This window comes from Cheilinus undulatus, linkage group 1, assembly GCF_018320785.1.
Source record: "Cheilinus undulatus linkage group 1, ASM1832078v1, whole genome shotgun sequence".
Taxonomy (NCBI): domain Eukaryota; kingdom Metazoa; phylum Chordata; class Actinopteri; order Labriformes; family Labridae; genus Cheilinus; species Cheilinus undulatus.
Window position 1 is genome coordinate 23755040 of NC_054865.1, and position 19335 is coordinate 23774374.

The following is a 19335-nucleotide window of genomic DNA, read 5'->3' on the forward strand; positions in this document are numbered from 1 at the left end:
AAGTTTTTCTATCCATAATGTCAACTCAGTTGCCAATTCTTTTTCTCAAATCCGTGACTTTATTTCAACAAACAAATTTATTGGACCACCTGTCATAAAAACGAGAAAACATAAATACTTTAGAAATCTTTCAAAAACTTCTTTAAAACTAAAATCTAAAACTAAAAACGTTTTACTATTTTGAACAGGAATGAGGAATTTCAAACTGAATTCACCCAAATCTGAGCCGGCTCACTGGGCTTCTCTGAGAAGTCAGAAATGAATCAAGCATAACATTCAACCACTAAAAATGTGCTTTACTATTTTTTCAGTTTTTTGTAAATCAGTACATTTGAAAATTCATGGATAACAATAATAATTATAATTTAGCATTAAAAACATCATTTGGGGGGAGCAGGTGGCCAAGTGGCTAAAGGCGCTCTACATGTACGCGGGCTGCCCGGGTTCAAATCCGGCCTGAGGCCCCCCACCGCATGCCTCTCCCCCACTCCTGATCCTGTTTCTGACTCTATCCACTGTCCTCCTCTATCTAATAAAGGCACAAAAATGTCCAAAAATAAATCTTAAAAAAAAAAAAAAATATATATATATATATATATATATATATTCATTAGGGCTGTCAAAGTTAACACGTTAATATTGCGTTAACTCAAATTACTTTTAACGCCGCTAATTTTTTTGTAACACGATTAATGCATGCACGTTCTGTATGACCCTCGACCCATCCCGTAGTTTGCCAGACCAGGAAGTGGCGCCGTTGTGATCATAGATATATATAGAAGAGTAGATACGACACGCCCCTCTGAGCTGCGTGCCTACGGCGAGGCTAAGCTAGTGGGGGCAAAAGTGTCGGGGCATTCCATGGTTGTAGATGGCACAAAAACTAAAACAACAAGGATGCCTGCACATTGTGCTGCATACGGTTGCACACTACGCCGTACGTTTGAAACGAGGAAACTGGAAATAACCTTTCATGGGTAAAAATTGTTTTTGGCTCTTTTTTCATTATTAAATCTTGTTGAGAGCTTTAGTAAATGGCTACTAGCAAAACACTAACGCGAGCTAGCAGCTTGACAGCCAAATACCAGACGTTTAATAGTAGCTGTAGTATAGTTGTACATCAGCAGTAGTAGTATAAATAGCCTTTAGAGTCGTAGAAGTAGTACCAGCATTTGTAATAGTATTATCAGTTGTAGTAGCAGTGCCAGTATAAGCAGTAGTAGTTGGTGTACTACCACTACTACTAGTAGTAGTTATATACATTATTGTTATATGTATAGTCATATATTTAAGTCCAAGGTGAAGTGAAGTGTTACTATTTACTCAGTGACGTGCACAACAATTTCAGTGTACCTGTTTCTAACTTGTAAAAATGGCAATAAACTATTCTATTCTATCTCCATAGAGTGTGTTTTTTTCTATAAACATATAGAGAGTGAGAGAGAGAAGGATAAGGAGGGGGAGAGAGACAAATACATTAATATAAATGATTATTTGATTACCTTTACAATTAAATCTTTCGATCTAAAAACATAATTTCTATACATATATCTTTATCTTTCTATTTCTATACATACAATTATATGTCTATGTATATACATTTATAAATATTTAATGGCTGAACATACAAGATTCCCAGACCTCTGGACTTAAGGAGTAAAATAACTAAAATTGTAGGCTACACTGGTAGACAGCCCTTTCCGTTTTTTTGTTTTTAATCAAATTTTCTGTATTAATAGCATATGTTTTGACATTGACCATAAAGCAAACCGCATGAAAATCGGTTGAGAAGTGAGCAGGTTATGATTTATTTTCAATGTACATGCATTGCCTTTGATGAGAACGTCGCCCCCGCCAAGATGGCCGCCACGTAGGCACATCACTTAGCGGGCTGCTACAGCGCGCTGGCGTATCTAGTGTTCTATAGATATCTATGGTTGTGATGCGGTACAAGTGAGCAGAAATGGATAAAGGACCGAGACTTTTGAATGACAGGTTTAGCTTTCATATCATGTCAGATAAAACTGAAGTTATTTTCTCCTACTGTCGACATGAACGGAGTTACAGGAAGTTCGTTGTCTTATGTAGTCCGCACCACTCGCTAGCCATGCACACCACTTATGCACTTTTGGGCCAGTATGATTTATTCATTTATTTAGGCTATTATATCTGTCATGAACCGGCTCCACAGCTGCACAGACTATTTATATTGACTGCTGACTGGTCCGATCACGTCTCCTAAAGGTCCGCTCTCATCCCCACGCAGCTCCTGCTTGAAAGTGAAAGTATTCGGAAAAAACGAAACTTACTAAAACGATTGACTGGAACTGTGAATAAACGCCAAATTTAAATAACAGTCAATCAAGATGCCGCAAAACTGTCAAAGACTCTGCAGGAGATTGTCTGATGCATGGTGAATGCACAGCTGCATCATGAGGAGGAGGAGACAGCAGCAGAGGCTGGTGTGTGACAGGGGAGCAGAGGTTAGTGAATGAGCTCTGTAGAGTATCATAATATAAGCTGAAAGCATTATTAGACTGTGGCTCTCCTTTATTTAGGAAGAAAAAATTGTTTTTAGATTAAATCTGTAGCTCTTCTATGATCTGAAGAATGAAGAGATGGTTAAGTCCTCTTACTACACCTTAAAAGTTCTCCACTGAGACTTCTTTTACTTTGTGTGTTCATGAGTTTTGAAAAGAGGCTTCACATGTGTGTTTATTGACATCATTCCAGTAAATCTACTGGACTGATGACAGTCATTTCTTACTGTCAGCATTTATTTTACATTTGGACTACATTTTTTAGTTTAAAAGTAAAAATATAATAAATAATAGCAGACATTTTTTAAGTAATTACTTGCTTTTTCTCTTGAGCAGGGCAGATGTGTCCACCTTACTCACATCAGAACAGTGAAACACCATTAGATGAGTCTGTGCCTTACTGCTGAGCTCTCAGCAGAGACTTGACTTCTGTATGTCCATGTGTGATGATGAGATCTGTTGTTCTGTGTTCAGCTGCTGAGAACAGAGTTAACTTCTAGAAGTCTAAAGTTTGACTCTACGTTGAGGTATTATTCAGAAATGTTACATTAAGGTCAGTATCTCCATCTGTTGTGGCTTGTTGGGCTTGAGTTTACCATTTTATACTCTCAGCATATTTTTGCAGCGTTCAGTATCTTTGAGCTCAGACTAGAGAATTTTCTGGACTTCATCTGTTGTTGTTTTGAGTTGTTGACATGAACAAACATTTGCATAAAGAAAGCATTTTTGTCCACTTGTGTTGATAAGGGTATTTAAATCTTGAGAAACAGTACTGTAAGGTACATTTAGAACAGACAAAAAGTGTGATTAATTTGCGATTGACAGCGAGTTAACTATGGAATTTGTGAGATTGACGGACATACATATATATATATATATATATATATATATATATATATATATATATATATACAATTTGGGTTAAAGAGCTTTTACATATTGGTGTATTAACCATTGCAGAAACATAAAAATGATTTTGGTAATTACCAGTGCTGTTAATTTAGGGCAGCTGTGGCATTAACCTTACTTTGGGTGCTGGCCTCTCTCACTAGTCTTCTTCTCACTAGTCACTCAGTTGGTGAGGACAGCCTCATCTAGGCAGATTTACTCATGTGCAATATTCCTTCCATTTCTTGATGTTGGATCAATATGAACCCCGAGTGTTGACCATTGCCTTGGAATTCTTTACTTTTTACAATTGAACAATTTTCAATAACATTTTCTCCGAGTTGCTTGGAGTGTTATTTTGTCTTCATGGTGTAATAGTAGCCAGGAATACTGATTAACTAGTGAATGGACCTCCCAGACACAGGTGTCTTTATACTACAATAACTTGAGACACATTCACGGCACTCAGACGATCCCCATTTTATCATATACTACTACTAGCACCAGTTGGCAGAACTCTATTGAATTAGGTCAGCCACTTTAAAGGGAGCAGCAATCCAAAAAGCCAAATTATATTGACCATGACTGATTGATAAAATCAAATAAAGGGTAGAACACCCAAGGAAATGAGTACTTTTTATTAGCACCATATACAACCCTCTATAATATAGTGACATTGTTTTGTGCATTCCAGTTTCCAGAGACTTTTAAACCTTGTTAGAGAGACATTGTTAATTATGAAGGCAGGCCAACAGTTGAAAGCATCACAACTACTTCACATCTACTGTCACAACTTCTTTGTCCCTATCTTAATCAGATGTCTTTACTATCAGTGGCACCTCATTAACTCTGCAGGGAGCGTTTCAAGTAAATGTCTCGTCTGTGGCACTGACCTCAACTGCAGAGACACGAACAGAGAAGCGAGCTCCTGTTTTCTCCTTCCTCTCGTTGATGAGCTTAAACAGCCAGGAGATGGCACATGGGATTATGCCCAGAGTCTGCAGAGAGTCGTCACGGCCGATCATCGTGTAAGATTTCCCTGGAAGAGACATACAGAGACATGAAAGACTGGAGGGGTGAACATGAAAAGATGGAGATATATTAAAAAGAGCATCATCAAAAGAAATGCCCATGAAGGTGTTTGTAAAATCTGTCTGGGGTGCATGTGCACATTACGCCTCCAGATCTGCCCCTTTGAGAAACAAGATGACAATTCCCCCTCTGCTCTCACACTCACACACACCTGCTACCGCTGTCAGGAGTTGGAGATCAAACACACACTTAAACAAAGCCATATGTCACGCCTAACAATCACACCGACACAAACACTTACAGAGGACATCAAAAGGCTGACTCTGTGATGCAGGGAGGAGAAACATGCTGAGATTTGTTCAGAGGGAGCATTGAGAGGAGGCTGTCACTGACACTGTAATTTTACATTGTTCTACCTCACTGTTTCCTGGAGCATTTTATTTGTCAAAACAAAGGTGCATTTCAGGGTTTGTTACAAAAGGTTTCTACAAGGCATCAAAGGTGGATCCATGAGAGTCGAAAGACACACTTAAAATTCAATGGCTACCCCAAAAAAAAAAAAAAACCCACATGGCTCTTTGCAGGACTTACAGTCAGGTATTTAGGCTGTGTCACAACAAACAGCTAGAAGCTTTCTTAGCTTTCATTGCTTTTATTTTGAAAATACTGTGGACTTTAAATTGACTCTTGACAAAAATTTTGAAAAATTAAGTGTGGCAAGTCTTGATTTAGACACTATTTTAAATTGGATTTTATTCAAAGTCTTTACATTAAAATATTTCTTTGTTTTAGTAACATACAAGACATTTTAAGCCTTATAGTTTGTGTACATTTTAGTGTAGATTTAGTCAGTAAAAGTACCAACAATTTTGTCTGCACTCACAGTAAAGCCATTTATTTCCTTTGAACTAGTTTTGTCAGTAATATAAATGCAAACCACTCATTAAAGCACTATTTACAATCAGTACTTAAACTGATATAAAATTCTGACATACATTATATGCAAAATATCATAGATTCCAAATGTTCAGCACAAATATTTTAGTCTCGTTTTGACCACCTTGACAAAAACTTACTTTTTGTGAGAGATAGTATCAGCAAAGATCAGTTTTTATCTTGTCTTTGTCTAGTCTTCCTCACAGGGAAAAGGGAGTCCACAAACATTTAGTCATGGTTTTAGATGTAGGCTAATAAATAACTCTGCACTCTGGTTGCATTACAGTTTAAACTTTGAAAAATTACACAGAAATACAGTATTCTTTAGTTGTTTTAGTATCAAGTAAAACTAAAAGGTAAATAAATGCTAATTATTTGTGCATTATTTCATTCCCACCCTAAATGTCAGTGCCCTAGTTAGGCCACCCGCGTAAACTGTAAGTCTTGCTCTGCCACCCTGAAATTTGTTAAGGGTTGTACCAAGCATAAGGGAAGTTAATACCATTAAAGGTATTAAATGTAAGTCTCTTATATAAAAACAGATTGCACCATTTTCCCTCCTTATCCCCTCCCCCCTCAGTGTTTTAACCCAGTGTGGCTGTTTGTGCGACTGATCTTTGCTCAGATATGCAACATAAAGTTTATCCCTCGAAAGCCTGATAAAAATTTTAAAAATTGCCAAAAAATCACATTTTTTGGAACTGAGATGTTTATTCAACCTTCTATCGAAATCCAAAAAAAAAAAAAAGAAAATTTACCATAAAGGTTCACATATATTTTTTTGTTTCACATTTGGTACATTGGGTGTTTTGGCAACTGGTAATCCACTGGAGGGCATTTTTTATCATTTATCATTTATTTTTATTCATTTATTAACCTTTATATTCCAAAGGTTTTAAGTAATCTATTGATCATGTGCACAAGATAAAGGTCTCATAAAAATATGTATCAACTAGACTTAATAGGCTTTGAGGCGTTAATTCCCTTTGATATTCTTTGATGTATGCCAAGTCAAACAAAACCTTTTCTTTAGTTTGAAAATCCAGCCGGTTCCCCTCGAATTGTATGCAACACCACTGAGAGTGCTAGATCTAACACTAGAAAAGTGTGTATGTTTCCACTCTTTCGATTGCTGATTTAACATTTTCAGAATGTAGTGATATACCGTAACAAGTATATATATATATAATATCTGCTATATTCGTGGAAAAATCCAGATATAACTTTGAAGTAGAGGGGTTTAGATGAAACATTTAATGGCTTTCTAAATGCACAAACTACCAAAAACCTCAAAAAGAAGTAAAAGTCTGATAAACCATGTATTTAAAAAAAAATGGGCCCTCTTAATCATAATAACTCAATCTAGTGTGACTAACAGAGCTTTTAACATCTGTTCTCCTTTTGCCTTCCAGGACTGACTGAATCTCTCGTCCTATAAACATCTCTGTGACTAAGTGTGTGGTTGAACAATGTTCCCTCTGTTCTGACTTGCTCAGGCTGTCAAGCTCTGGTCATCTAGCTGACTCCTCCACCACACTGCAACACAGCGATGTACAGTACAGGCTGAAGGGCAGTGTGCGTATGTCCATGTCTGTGTGGTTGATGTATATTCCTGGTAATTGGCCTCATTGAGCAGAGCTGCCAATGCTGTCAGAGAGGAAGTGAACTGGGTGAGAGAGTGTGGAAGAGGCAGCAGTGAATGCAGCATCAGTTCAAAGACACTCATCATCATCATTAAAAGATGATCCATCTTAGGCCAATAATCCAATAAACGCTCACAAAATCCATCAGATGTGACTTAAAGCTGGAGGATTTAATTCTTTTCAGCAAGTTCGTCCATTTATTTCAGTTTCATTTGGACTTTAATTTAATTTTTCCGACTCAATAAAAACCTGGTTGCTCTTTGTGAAGGTGTGTGTGTGTTAGCAGAGTGTGTGCATCTTGAGTGTCTACAGCTGACGGCTGCAGGACTGAAGATAAATGTGTTAAGTGTTAGAGTTCCCATTTTAATTATGAAAGAGGTAATACTGTTATAATGCAGCCTCATTAAGCTCCATGGCCTTAGGTCAGCTATATCACAAAGAATGATCTCATGTGCAGCCGCCGTTTCAACTGAAAGCAGCAAGGACAGAGTGTCTCCGTGGCATTAATATAACAGTAAAACTGATTGAAAGAGCAAACTGTCTTTGATGGATTTCTCAGTCGTATAAAGCACTCAGATTATAAAGGCCAGAACATTCAGTTACACCTATCATCCCATCAACCGCTGATAATCAGAGGCAGGCTTTGGGTCCAGTCATGGTCATGTCACACAACATCAGCCATCAACATGAATCATGACACAGTCTACATTTCACTTTGGTACTGAAGCTGAAATCATGAAAAGGTGAGATACATTATAATGATGCAGACAGGCGGTCTGATGTATAGACATGTCAGGTTATAGGTCATAGGTTATAGGTTATAGGTTATATTAGTGTCAGTGAGAGATGTAATGATGCAGTTTTCAGACCCTTCTAGCGACACTTTTCCAAAAAAGCAACTGGCGACAAATCTAGTGACTTTTTCTGGTGTCACTGGAGATTTTTGGAGGCTCTGACATGAAAGCACACATCGTTGTTGCTCCTCTCAGTGAGCAGCGGGTGCTGCCGTGGGCCCCTCCCTGTCCCAAAGCACTCACAGGCAGCCCAGTCCTCGCAGCAGTCCCTCTCAGCTGCAGTCAGAGCAGCAGATGCTCACGCCTCCATGTCCAGACTGCAGATTAACCACGTCATGAAGGCGCCTTTACAGTTTTTCTACTGTCTCCTTTCAGTCTATTTAGATTGTTAATGAAGTTATACACAAAAAAAACACACACACACATTATAAATAGGTAAAAATGTTCATGTTTCACTGTGATTTGTTGAAGGCTCTTAAGTGTAACCATACAGTTTAAAACTACACCAAACTCAAGAAAACTAAACTTATGAAAAATAGAATAATAAACTAAAAAACATAAATAAATACAATTTGAAGTAACTCTGCCAGAGTATCTCTCATTTTTGCCGGTCCTAAGCCCAGACAAAGGAGGAGGGTTGGAACTGTGATGTTATAAAAACAAGAATAACAGAAGAAAGTTCATTTGTAGTTCTGAACATATTGAGGGTCTTTTTTACTAACTTTTTAAAATCTCTCATGATGTTTTTCCTCTCCAACAGGGTCCGTTCGATAAAATGCATGCATACAATTATACAAATTAGGTGGTGACATCATTTAGCGACTCCTGGTGACTTTTAGGACAGCCAATAGCTACTTTCCTTACTGAGGAGTTGGCAACACTGCTTCTACTCTCCGTAGTGTTAAAGATTTTTCAATGAATGACCTTACACACTCAAAAATGATGCTTTATATAAAAGATAAGAACCTGTGCCAACTAAAATGGTACTTCTTGGTTTGAATCTTTCTTTGTTTTGCACTGGTATAATCTATTTTTTATATAAACACAATGCACAGCAATTTTTCAGTGCTTTTTGAGCATCCAAAATGTTCTGTGGCTGACAAACTCAACTTTTTAACACCATCATGTCCATCAGAGACAGTTCTACCTAAATGACCATTTAAAATCAAGAATTTGTGAAGTCTCAAAGTACATTAAAAATATTAATATTAGAAAAAAAAATACAGGTGACTTTGCAGGTGCTGAATCAAAAAACAAACGTCTAGCTTGTTAATTGTATAATGTGACTCCACAAACGCTTTTAGTAACATACATCTTTCTGAAAACTAAACATTTGCACTGAAATCCTCTGTTTATGATGCAAAAGTATGGAGGTAAATGCTTTGAGTCTTTTCAATTTTCAAACTGGGCTGTGGTACATTGAAATTTGGGAAAGGTTACTTTACACATCACAAATCTGTGTGATTATCTGCACATGCTTAAACACATCTACAAGTATAAAAATATCATATACAATCAAAGAGATGCATCAGGAGTATCATCCAACTTTTAACATTTATATTAAAATCAGGATCAAATTTTAAATCTCAGAAAAGGAAAATTTGATTTTGAGAAAGCCTGCTCATATAGAAACTTTCGTACGCCCTGAAATAGGGCTCAGTCTAAGGAACTTTTGTACACACTGAGCTTGTTAAGTAACAGGAGCCAGAATTTCTGCAGCAGAGCTCACAGGAGCAGGCTGGAGTTTTTTGTTCACACATCGTGCATTTATGAAGACAGAGTGAGTAGTTTTTCATGTTTTTTCTGTTCATTTTTGTAGTTTGCTTTGTGAATTTTTAGGATGTAGTGTTGCTCCTAATAAGAGCTAATTTTATTGAGATTTATTCCTTCAAATGTGTTGTGTTTGCTAATAGGGACATTATGCTGAGTGTTTTATGATTCGTATTTCATGTTGTTTACATGTGTATTAGTCCTTTTCTTATTCCTGTAGAACCACACATAAACACACATAACCTGCAATTAAAATTTTCAATACAATTTTAGAATTGTGAGTCTTAAAACATTCGATGAAATGGTAGTAGTAATTAACCACTCAGACCTCTGCCAGCCAATCATCATGCTGCTGTAGATTTTGAATAACCTCCTTTCTCTTGCTGTCAGCTATTGTGGTTTGTTTGTAGTGACCCTCCTCCACCCCAGCAGCTTCAAGTAATTTTATCAGCATCCAGATTCAGCTCTTCAAATGTCCTGCCCATGTCCCTTTCTGCATCCTTCCTCCACCACTAATTGCATATAGACTCTAAAGGAGGATTCATATCCTGCCGTCTGCCTCAATTAATGAGAATGTCACAATGGGCTTAATCACCAAAGACACTGTGTGTTCCAAATGTCTTACATGTTAATGAATTCAAACTCAATCTCAATTATATCTCTCCTGATGTAAATGAGAATATGTCGCCCTGTCCTGATCCTTGTGAATCTTTGACATAGAAACTGTGAAATGTTGCTGATCTGTTTATCATTTCAGCTGACACTAACCAGGTAGCAGCACAAATTTATTTTAAAAACTAGCATACTGTTTGCTTTGTAGCTCATACAAAGCATCAGTTGTAATTACAGATTTGTTTACACAACCAGTTAAAAAAGTCTAGCAGGAGGTTTTGACTGTGACTTAGGCCAGAGATATAAGTAAGGTGCTGTACGCTGTTCATATGCAGATAGTTGCAACATTTCCTGTTGCATTTGTGTATGCGGGTCATCAGCCTTCTGGTAAATATACTTGCCTGTAAATGATGCCTGTTACTAGATCTTTGGTTCACAACCTGGAGTCCGGGACCCCCTGGGGGGTGCCAAAGGGGATGAGGCATTGTCTGCTCTAAAGCTGCTAAAATCAGACTTGCATATATTGACTAGAACCCTGATAAACAGTTAGTAAGTAATTATACAAAGGTCTTTAGATAAAAAACATGCAAAGGTTTTTTTTAGGGTTTTATCAGAGAAAAATAATCAAAATCTATCTTGATTTTTGACAGTAATGTGTCATTTTTTCTCTTTGTGTGGTACTTGGGGCTCAGCTTTTCTTGCCCAAAATTTCCACACCTGCTGAGCTGTGCCCTTGCTCTGACCGAAAGCAAGCAACTGGCAGCCTGTCTATAGCTCTGTGCAGCCCTGATCATTTTGAGACAGACAGGGCAGAAATAACAGGGGGACTGTGAGTTCCCATGGTAATATTACATCAATGCCATTTTTTTCCCTTTTTGGGGGTTGATGTTGATTTACAACATGATTCTATGATTTTATTGCTTCCACCATCAGTGAGTGCTTTACACTGGAGCCAAACTGGAACGCAGGCAATGGAACTGCTCTGACTGACTAGAAAAGGAGCAATTTGCAAGTCGGCTGCGGATCCTGGAGTAGCTGGTGTATGTGGAAATTTGATGTAAGGTACATGTAAGGGGGGCTCCAAGGAAAAATGGCTGGGAAACACTGCCATTGTTAGGGACACACAAAAGTTCTCAGGCTGTATATCTACCTGATGTTTATGTGCGCTACAAACAAGGGGACACTTGAGGATGTTGCTATAGAGTTACTTGTGAGATCAGAACTCAGTATTAACATCAGTAATCAACAGTAACATTATATCAGCTCAGACTGATGACTGGTAGCCAGAGCATAACTTCACTTCTTTAACAGATTACTACCTACACATTTACACTAATGGTGTATCAATTTAACTAGTGTTTGGGTTTTTCCACAAGGTCACAATAGCATACTCTAAACTTAATTTACCACAATGATCCTCTTTCTACTGTCTAATAAGTTGAATAAAATTATTTTGGAGAAAAATAAAACATTTGCAATATGAACCACCTTATTCAGAGGTAAACCCAGGGTGAAACTGAAACTTAAACAAATCCCTCTTAATTGCTACTGTCTGACTGCTTATAGATTTCACCCAAGTGTCTGTTATTTTCTTAGTATTCACTAAAATTATCTATGGAAATTATTGGTTTGCAGCAAAAAATCTAAAAAGTAGCCACAGTTAAAGATAACATGTTTTCCCCTTTTTAAAGTCTTAGAGGAGAAAAAAATCATTGAAAGCTATTTTAGTTTTACCACAGATTTGGGAAGAATGAAATTGCCTCCTCGAAACAGAGGAAACTCATTCATTTGAATGATTACATCTGATTTCATTGCTCTTTGCTCAGATAGCTCAGTCGTTAATTCAGAATAGTCTCTGCTGATTTGTAGCATTAACTTTGTGTTTCTCTGTCCCCATCTCTCAAGGGGACTTAGACACTGGATGTAGATCAGAAGCCAGGAAGGATAATGCTGCTTACATGTACCGGGATAAACACAGTTGGGATTCAAGGTTAAAGAAAAACCTGTGTGTGTGGTGGGTCTTTGTTGTGCGTGTGGGTTGGGAGATGTTGTACTGTGCAGTGAGAGGTCCTGACCCTTTTTAAGACAGCTTCTCTAAAAAGCATCCTCTGAAGGATTATAGAGGGAGAAAAGAAGAGAGAAACACAGACTGAGGATGCTTTCAGCCTCAGCAGACACTAATCCTCTTCTTTCTCTCCCTGATAGACGAGAGCCGCAGAGACACGACCGACTGACACACTGACTGTCAAACAGACAAAAGATGACTCACATGCCACTCTTCCTGTAATTTGCAGACATTATGCATGTGTGAGTGAGGGTTACCAAGCTTGGAGTGTCCAAAGCAGAAGACGCAGCCGTCTGCTCCGTTAACCACCGACTGTATCACCTCAGCAACCGTCCCTGCGCACACCTCCGCCTAGCAACAGGCAGACAGAGAGAAATGAAGAGAGAGTGAATAGCTACAGACAACATAGACAACATTACAATTTTTAAAATTTCTATTACTGCCAAAGGGATAGTTTTCAAACCCTAATTAAACCTCTCTTTGAGAGGTTACAAAACTGCCTAAAAACACTTAATACCTGTGAGGTGTTCAATAAAGTGGACTGATTTCCCTATAACATTTTAATTTTTCAATGAAAAATGACTCAAAAAGTGAATTTTTTTTCTTCTTTTAAATGACTTTCTACGCAACTTCCTTTTTTCACTTATAGTTACAGTAAAAATAAATATAATAATAAAGACAGACAAACAAACAAATTAATAAATAGGAAATCAGGAAGAAACTGCTGAGTCCTCTGTTGCTATAACAGTTGTGGCAATCTTTAACGTTGGAACAAAACAATATCCTATATTTCTCAAATAGATATTAGACGTACAGATGAGAACAAAATCATTAGCCCCCCTATGAAAATGTTTTTTTTCCAGTATTTCCCAGGTACTGTTTAACAAAGCAAAGAATTTTTAACATAGCTTTTCAAAACATCCTAGTTTACTTTGGATGCTTACATGAACAGAAACAAAATTATTTTGCAAAAACAAAAAACTACCAAGATCTAAATTATTAGCCCCCCTGATGCTTATAGTCAATTGGGTCTCCTTGTTACTGGAAAAAGTCTCTGACACGTCCCCTAGGCCAATCTCTCAAGCTCCTCCAGATTTGATAGTCTTCTAGTATGGATCTTGGTCTTTAGCTCACCCCACAGGTTTTCAATGGTATTAAAGTCAGGGCTTTGTGCAGGCCACTTAATAATGTTCACTCTGGTCTTCTGGAGGTAGTTCTTCACCAGGAGCGACAGATTTTTGGGCTGTCATGTTGTAGACAAACTGACAACCCAGATCCAACTACTGAAACACCACCATGTTTCCCTGTGAGGACGGTGTTCTTTGGGTGATACACCTCTCCCTTCTTTCTCCAGACATTAAGCATCATCTCTATGGCCAAAGAGCTCTAGTTTGGTCTCATCTGACCAAAGGACACACTTCCAGTATGCATAATTTTTCTCTAGGTTGTCCTTAGCATACTTCAGTCTGGCTTGAAGGTGTCTCTTGTGTAGAAGTGGAGCTTTTCCTTGACCCTTTCCTGTGTGGGGGTTTAGTAATTGTCTTTTTTGAGAATACAATTCCTGACTTGGCTAAGTCCTTCACTAGTGTCTTGGCAGTTGTTCTGTGGCTTTTAGAGACATCTCTCACTAGTTTTCTTTCCAGAGTATTTAACAAATTTCTTTTCCTACCTCTGATTTATTGAGTACTGATTTGTTTTGTTTTTGCCATGCCAGTGACAGCTCAAACTCTTACTGAAGTTTTAAGTGTGTGTGTGTGTGTGTGTGTGTGTGTCTAAATATGTTTTTTAATGTTGATGTATGTCAGTGCCAGAGTTAATCATCAGCTTTTAACTCCTCTTTATAAACATCTGTAGATTTTTCTGCCCTGGAAAGATATTTAAATTAATCAAAACATGTCTGACTCAGAAAAACAACTTCAAGCTAATTACATCAGACATTTAATTTGACGTAAATGAGGCATGATTTTAACTTTCTGTGTTTCTGTGCAAATATTTCATCAAAGCAGAACATGACAGTTTCTAGAAAATAAGGCATGGGAGTCTTAAAACCACGAGTGAGACGATTTGTTTTCTTACCTGTGAGGCATCAGGAGGGAACGCAGCATCAAAGGTGAACATCTTTGGAGGGACCTGATTGGCTGACACTCTTTTTTGAGAGGCGGCGCTTGGTGTCTGGTTGATTGAAGGGTCCATGATGGTGATTTGTTTTTTCCTGGGATCCACTTTAAGAAAGGAGCTGGACTCTGCTGCATCAGACTGAGACACCGGGCAAACACGCACCATCACTTTCACCTGAGAGTGAGACATGGAAACATATGATTAGACTTGCTGGAGTATAACACAAACAGTAAAACACTTGAAACTTTGTCCTTTAGGCTGTTTTTGCATAAGCTGTGCTGAAAATGACAGAAAATATCAGAACAGTCTACCCCTGAAACTGAGTTGGTGGTTCACATTTTTTGAAAGACTTCCAGTTGAAAACATGATTAATGTCAAGGCTTGGGCTTGCATGGCTTCCTCTGGGACAGGCTCATTAATCCTCATGATGATTTAACACATGATGGCAGCAGAAATGAACTCAGAAGTCTACACAAACTTTTTGTCTGCCAATTTAAAGAAAAATGCAACCAAACTGACTGGGAGATCCTTTATCATGCAGCAAGACAATGACCCAAAACACACCGTCAAAACAACAAAGGAGGTCATCAGGGGCAAGAAGTGGAAGGTTTTAGACTGGCCAAGTCAATCTCCAGACTTGAACCCTATAGAGCATTTAACCGGCTAAAGTAACCCCCAAAACAAACAGCTGAAAGAGGCTGCCTTGAAAACCTGAAAAAGCATCACAAAAGAAGAATGTAAAAGTTTGGTAGTGTCAGTGGATCACAGACTTGATGCAGTATAGCAAGAATAAGATTTGCAACTAAATATTAAGTCTTGTTCACTTTAACTGATTTTAAGCTTCTCTGTTCCAATACTTCTTTTGGTGTTCTGTTACAAATAAATCTATCTTCTAAGTTGTGTATCAGATCCAGATGTAAATACCTGGAAATAAAAGCTGAAATGTTGACCTCTTGTCTCATATTCACCTTCTAGTGTCAAACCTAAATGTTTTAGTCTACAGCAAAAATAAAGGAACTGGCCCCACCATTCCAATACTTTTGGAGGGGCATGTATGTTCTCACCATCATCATAATGCTTACCACCAACTCATGGAAATGTTTTACTGAGGCTGGAAGGAAAATTATGAAAAAGTGGGTATTGCAATACAACTGAGTCCTGGCCATAGCTACCACCTCATCCTTAAAGATGCTGATTGGTCAGGTCCGTTCTCAAACCTAGCACATTTGTTTCAGACTGGAGCTTCAAGTTCAGATAGAACTTTTAAGGCAGCCTGAATCCTTTCACTGTGTCTGGACTGCCTTATGTTTCAGTTAACTGAATCTAAGGTGAGACAAATTTGTGTTCAGAATTTACTAATAGTGCTCATTTCTAACCAACATTATCCCAAGACACTGAACAAAGAGAGAAGATCGAGAAAAAAAAATGTTCACTTAACTTGTATTTCAGATTTATTTGTTCTGGCAACACATTATTTTATGTCCTGGTTTGATGTGGATGAAGGAAATCTGACTGGACACCTTAATTAACGTAATTCTAAACCTAAAATCTGGTTTTTCATTATAAGGTATATCTGTATTCTTAACTTCAACCGAAGCATTTTCTAAGATATATTAATTAAGATGACATAAACTGAGAACTGTGTTATGACAACATTTACTTCTTGTTAAACTGAAAATAGGCTGTAAGTTATTGTTTTACAGTTTATCCCCTTCAACTTTCATCTCGGTAAAGCCTCCAAACTTGTATCCATGGACAGATTTTTCAATCATTTTTTTCCTTTGCTGGAAGGCATGTGAATCTTTCTGCACCTTCCCTGCGAGACAAAACCCCCAAAGAGTCCCAACATCCAGCTTTTAAGTCCTTTAAAGCTTACACGAACGTGTGCATGCTCTCTCTCTCCCAGTCAGCATCTTATTTAACTGAGCTGCCTCCCTCTATCTCTCTTTCTTCATCTACCTGTCACTCTGCTTTTCTCTCCATCATCCTAAATCCTGTCTTTTTCCTCTCCTCCTCTCCACTGTTCCAGCTTTCCTTCTCTCCTCTTCTCGTTCTACCTTCCCTCCCACTCCTGTCACACACTGTTAGCAGCCGCAGTTTAGCTCCTGACAGCTGCTGTTGTTTTCTTTGATATTAGAGGCAGAAAAATGCAGCGTCATCCAGTCTGACTGAGCTCCAGAACATTTCAGCATGTAAACAACACTTTCTGCTTTAGGTAGAGCTGATTTGAAGTTTGAAGTACTTTCTAAAAGCTTATTATTTCTCTCTGTCTCCTCTTCTAGTTGATCTGGATGAATAAGCTGTCATTTTTTCTTTGATCTCTCTTTGACTATATTACTCTTTTTATTGTGTCTCTTTTCCTTTCTTCATGTTTGGTACTAAATCTTCTTCTCTGAAACTCTACATGAAGACTGTCTACCACAGATTTTCTCTGACATTTGGCAGTGATTTGGTTAAAGCAGATGAACGGTTCAGAGAGTCAGGTGGATGAGTTCTTGATGGATTCACTTTAAACCTCACCAAATGTCTCAGTGACTAATCTGAGCCACCATGATCATCTTATATATACTTCATATTTACACTGTCACATTGAATGGAGTCTGAGATGGAAAAAAGTCAGTAGAACAGCCTTATTCACATGGTGTGTGTTCTTAGCTGGCTTGCATGTTAGCTTCAGTGTCAGAGGAAGTGTAACCATAGTTCCAAAGCCTGCATTTAGTGGCACCATCTATGTGTTAGTTATAACACAGCCTGGTTTAAAAGTAAACTCCTTTTAAGAGCTGAGTTTACATAATCAAGGTGTTGCACCAGATGAGAGAGTTCCGTTAAAGACACAAGTTACAGCCTCCAACATCAAGTCATACGTCTAGTTCATAGTAAGGTGTCACGCTTTCTGTGAAACACAGATGCCATGGTGATTCATTTTGAATCATCCTGTTCTACTGTTTGATGACTTTGTTTTGTGGCCCTGCTCTAGTCTCTCTGTAAGCCAGTGGTTGGACCACAGTGTCATGGTGAATAAATTCATGCTAAAGCCAGTCTGGAGACATGCAAAACCATCCTCTCTGTCAAGACAAGTTTTCAGTGTGGCTCTTGGTCTTGTTTGATTAAAGAAATGCAGCCCAACTCTGATTAAACTTCCCCTATACTACAGCTACATCCTAGCTAACAGCCTACCACAGGAGCAAACCCACAATCACAAACTCAAGCCGAAGCAGACAGGGAGAAGAGCAGAATCATGAAAATCTCTTTTTTAAATAGAGAAATGTCCTGCTGTGGCTACCTGAACTGATCATACCACCAGCAACCATTGTGTATACTCACACTGCAACTAACCCCTTCCACAGTACCTATCACAAACTCATGCTGAAGCAGGTTAGCAGAACAGTGAAAACCTCTTTTATGTCATGGAAAGATTTCAGTGTTGTTTTTTGGACTTCATTTTGTACAGAAACGCAGTCTAGTTGTGATAAAACTGCCACTATACTGTAGCTACATCTGGGCTAATCGCTGCACCAGTAGCAGCCATTGCAGTCAGCACAACTAAACCCCGTCTATAGCTACAGCCTTGTTCTTCTCAAATAACACCCATTGATCCACAAATGTTGTAGATTGGAGCTTTTCAAGATGGCTTTGCCTTATGACAGACATGGAGTCTGGAAATCCATCTGCTTTGTAAGATTACATGTAGGGTAAGTGAAGAATGTCTCCAAGCTGGCATGGTGGGTGGTGACAGCTGGCATGGAGGGGGTGGCACTGGGGTGCTGAAAATCACTGTTCAGCCCTCTGGAGGTGTCATGGGACTAACTGAATGAAACACTGGCAAAGGGGGTTTCAAACCAGGTCTATACAGCTGACCTGTGGGGGCCAATAGGAAGTGCGTTACTCAACTTTAGGGATTTCTTCACTGAGTGCTTATCCAGTCAGTAGTGTACCAGTATCTTGTTCTTACTTCAAATAAAAATCATGTACTCATGATCACATGCAGAACACTGTCACTGGCAAAGCTGTTTCTCTGCCACCCCAAGATCCTCCTGTCCAGCCATAAGTTTTTGGACCACCACTGTTTTGGATCATTAGTATCAGGCTTAAAGATGTCATTACTATGGATGCATTCTTCCTGCTTTTGCTTTTCACATGGACTGATTTTCTTTTACACAAAGCCTGCTTCTACATGACAGATCAGAAACACTTTGAAACATACCACTAGGAAAAGGCTAAATGGACTATACATTTAACACTGCATCCTCAAGATTAAAGTCTTGAAATCTTGACAACAAAAGGCGCTTGACATTAGCTACAGAAGCTGTCAGTCATTCTTCACATAAAGTGTTCCAACCTTTATCTTTTACTGGAGATTAGATGAACATTAGTTTTTCCACAAACATATTATCTTATTTGGAATGAAAAATAGCATACTAAATATGCTAAAAATAATTTGAAAAGATATTTTAAAAGAATAGTAAAACTGTCCAAGCTTCTAAGAGTTTGGTACATGTTATAAATGATGACCAGGCTGTATGAAATCGAAAGCAGCAGTCGTTCAGGCTAAATTGGCTCAAGCCTGAAACGCTGACAGTTCAAGTTAAATGGATTCTTATAGACGAGATGATTTAAGTCTGACAGACGCAAAGAGCTGAATGTCTAATGAACAGCAAAGAAGCTGACAGTATATAATAAACGGGCTGACAGGCAGAGGATGTGCAATTTCTCTTCTTTACGTCCATGATGTTAAGGGTTGACAGAGAGGGAATAAATATGTTTGGTGTAAGTCTCTGTGAACTCAAACGGTCTCATTTTGGGAGGCACTGAAAGTTCACTTTGGCACTCAATCCCCGAAAGGACACAAGACCACAGAGATTAAAAGACTGAATGAGAATGCAGCTAACAAGCCTTTTGTTTACTGCACGCTGCAAGAAGCTCTGTATGTCAGTGAA

The 19335-nt window shown here is 38.3% G+C and overlaps 1 protein-coding gene across 3 annotated transcripts in view; it reads right to left on the bottom strand.

Moving 5' to 3' along the window:
• kif26ba (kinesin family member 26Ba) overlaps nucleotides 1-19335 on the bottom strand; it is a 145147-nt gene that overhangs the window by 33953 nt on the left and 91859 nt on the right. For all 3 annotated transcript variants that reach the window (XM_041792167.1, XM_041792176.1, XM_041792160.1), the window contains 3 exons: nucleotides 14357-14572; nucleotides 12538-12631; nucleotides 4322-4467 (listed from right to left, as the gene is read on the bottom strand). In XM_041792167.1, coding sequence (XP_041648101.1) covers nucleotides 4322-4467; nucleotides 12538-12631; nucleotides 14357-14572 — 456 coding nt within the window. The remainder of the gene's footprint in view (nucleotides 1-4321; nucleotides 4468-12537; nucleotides 12632-14356; nucleotides 14573-19335) is intronic.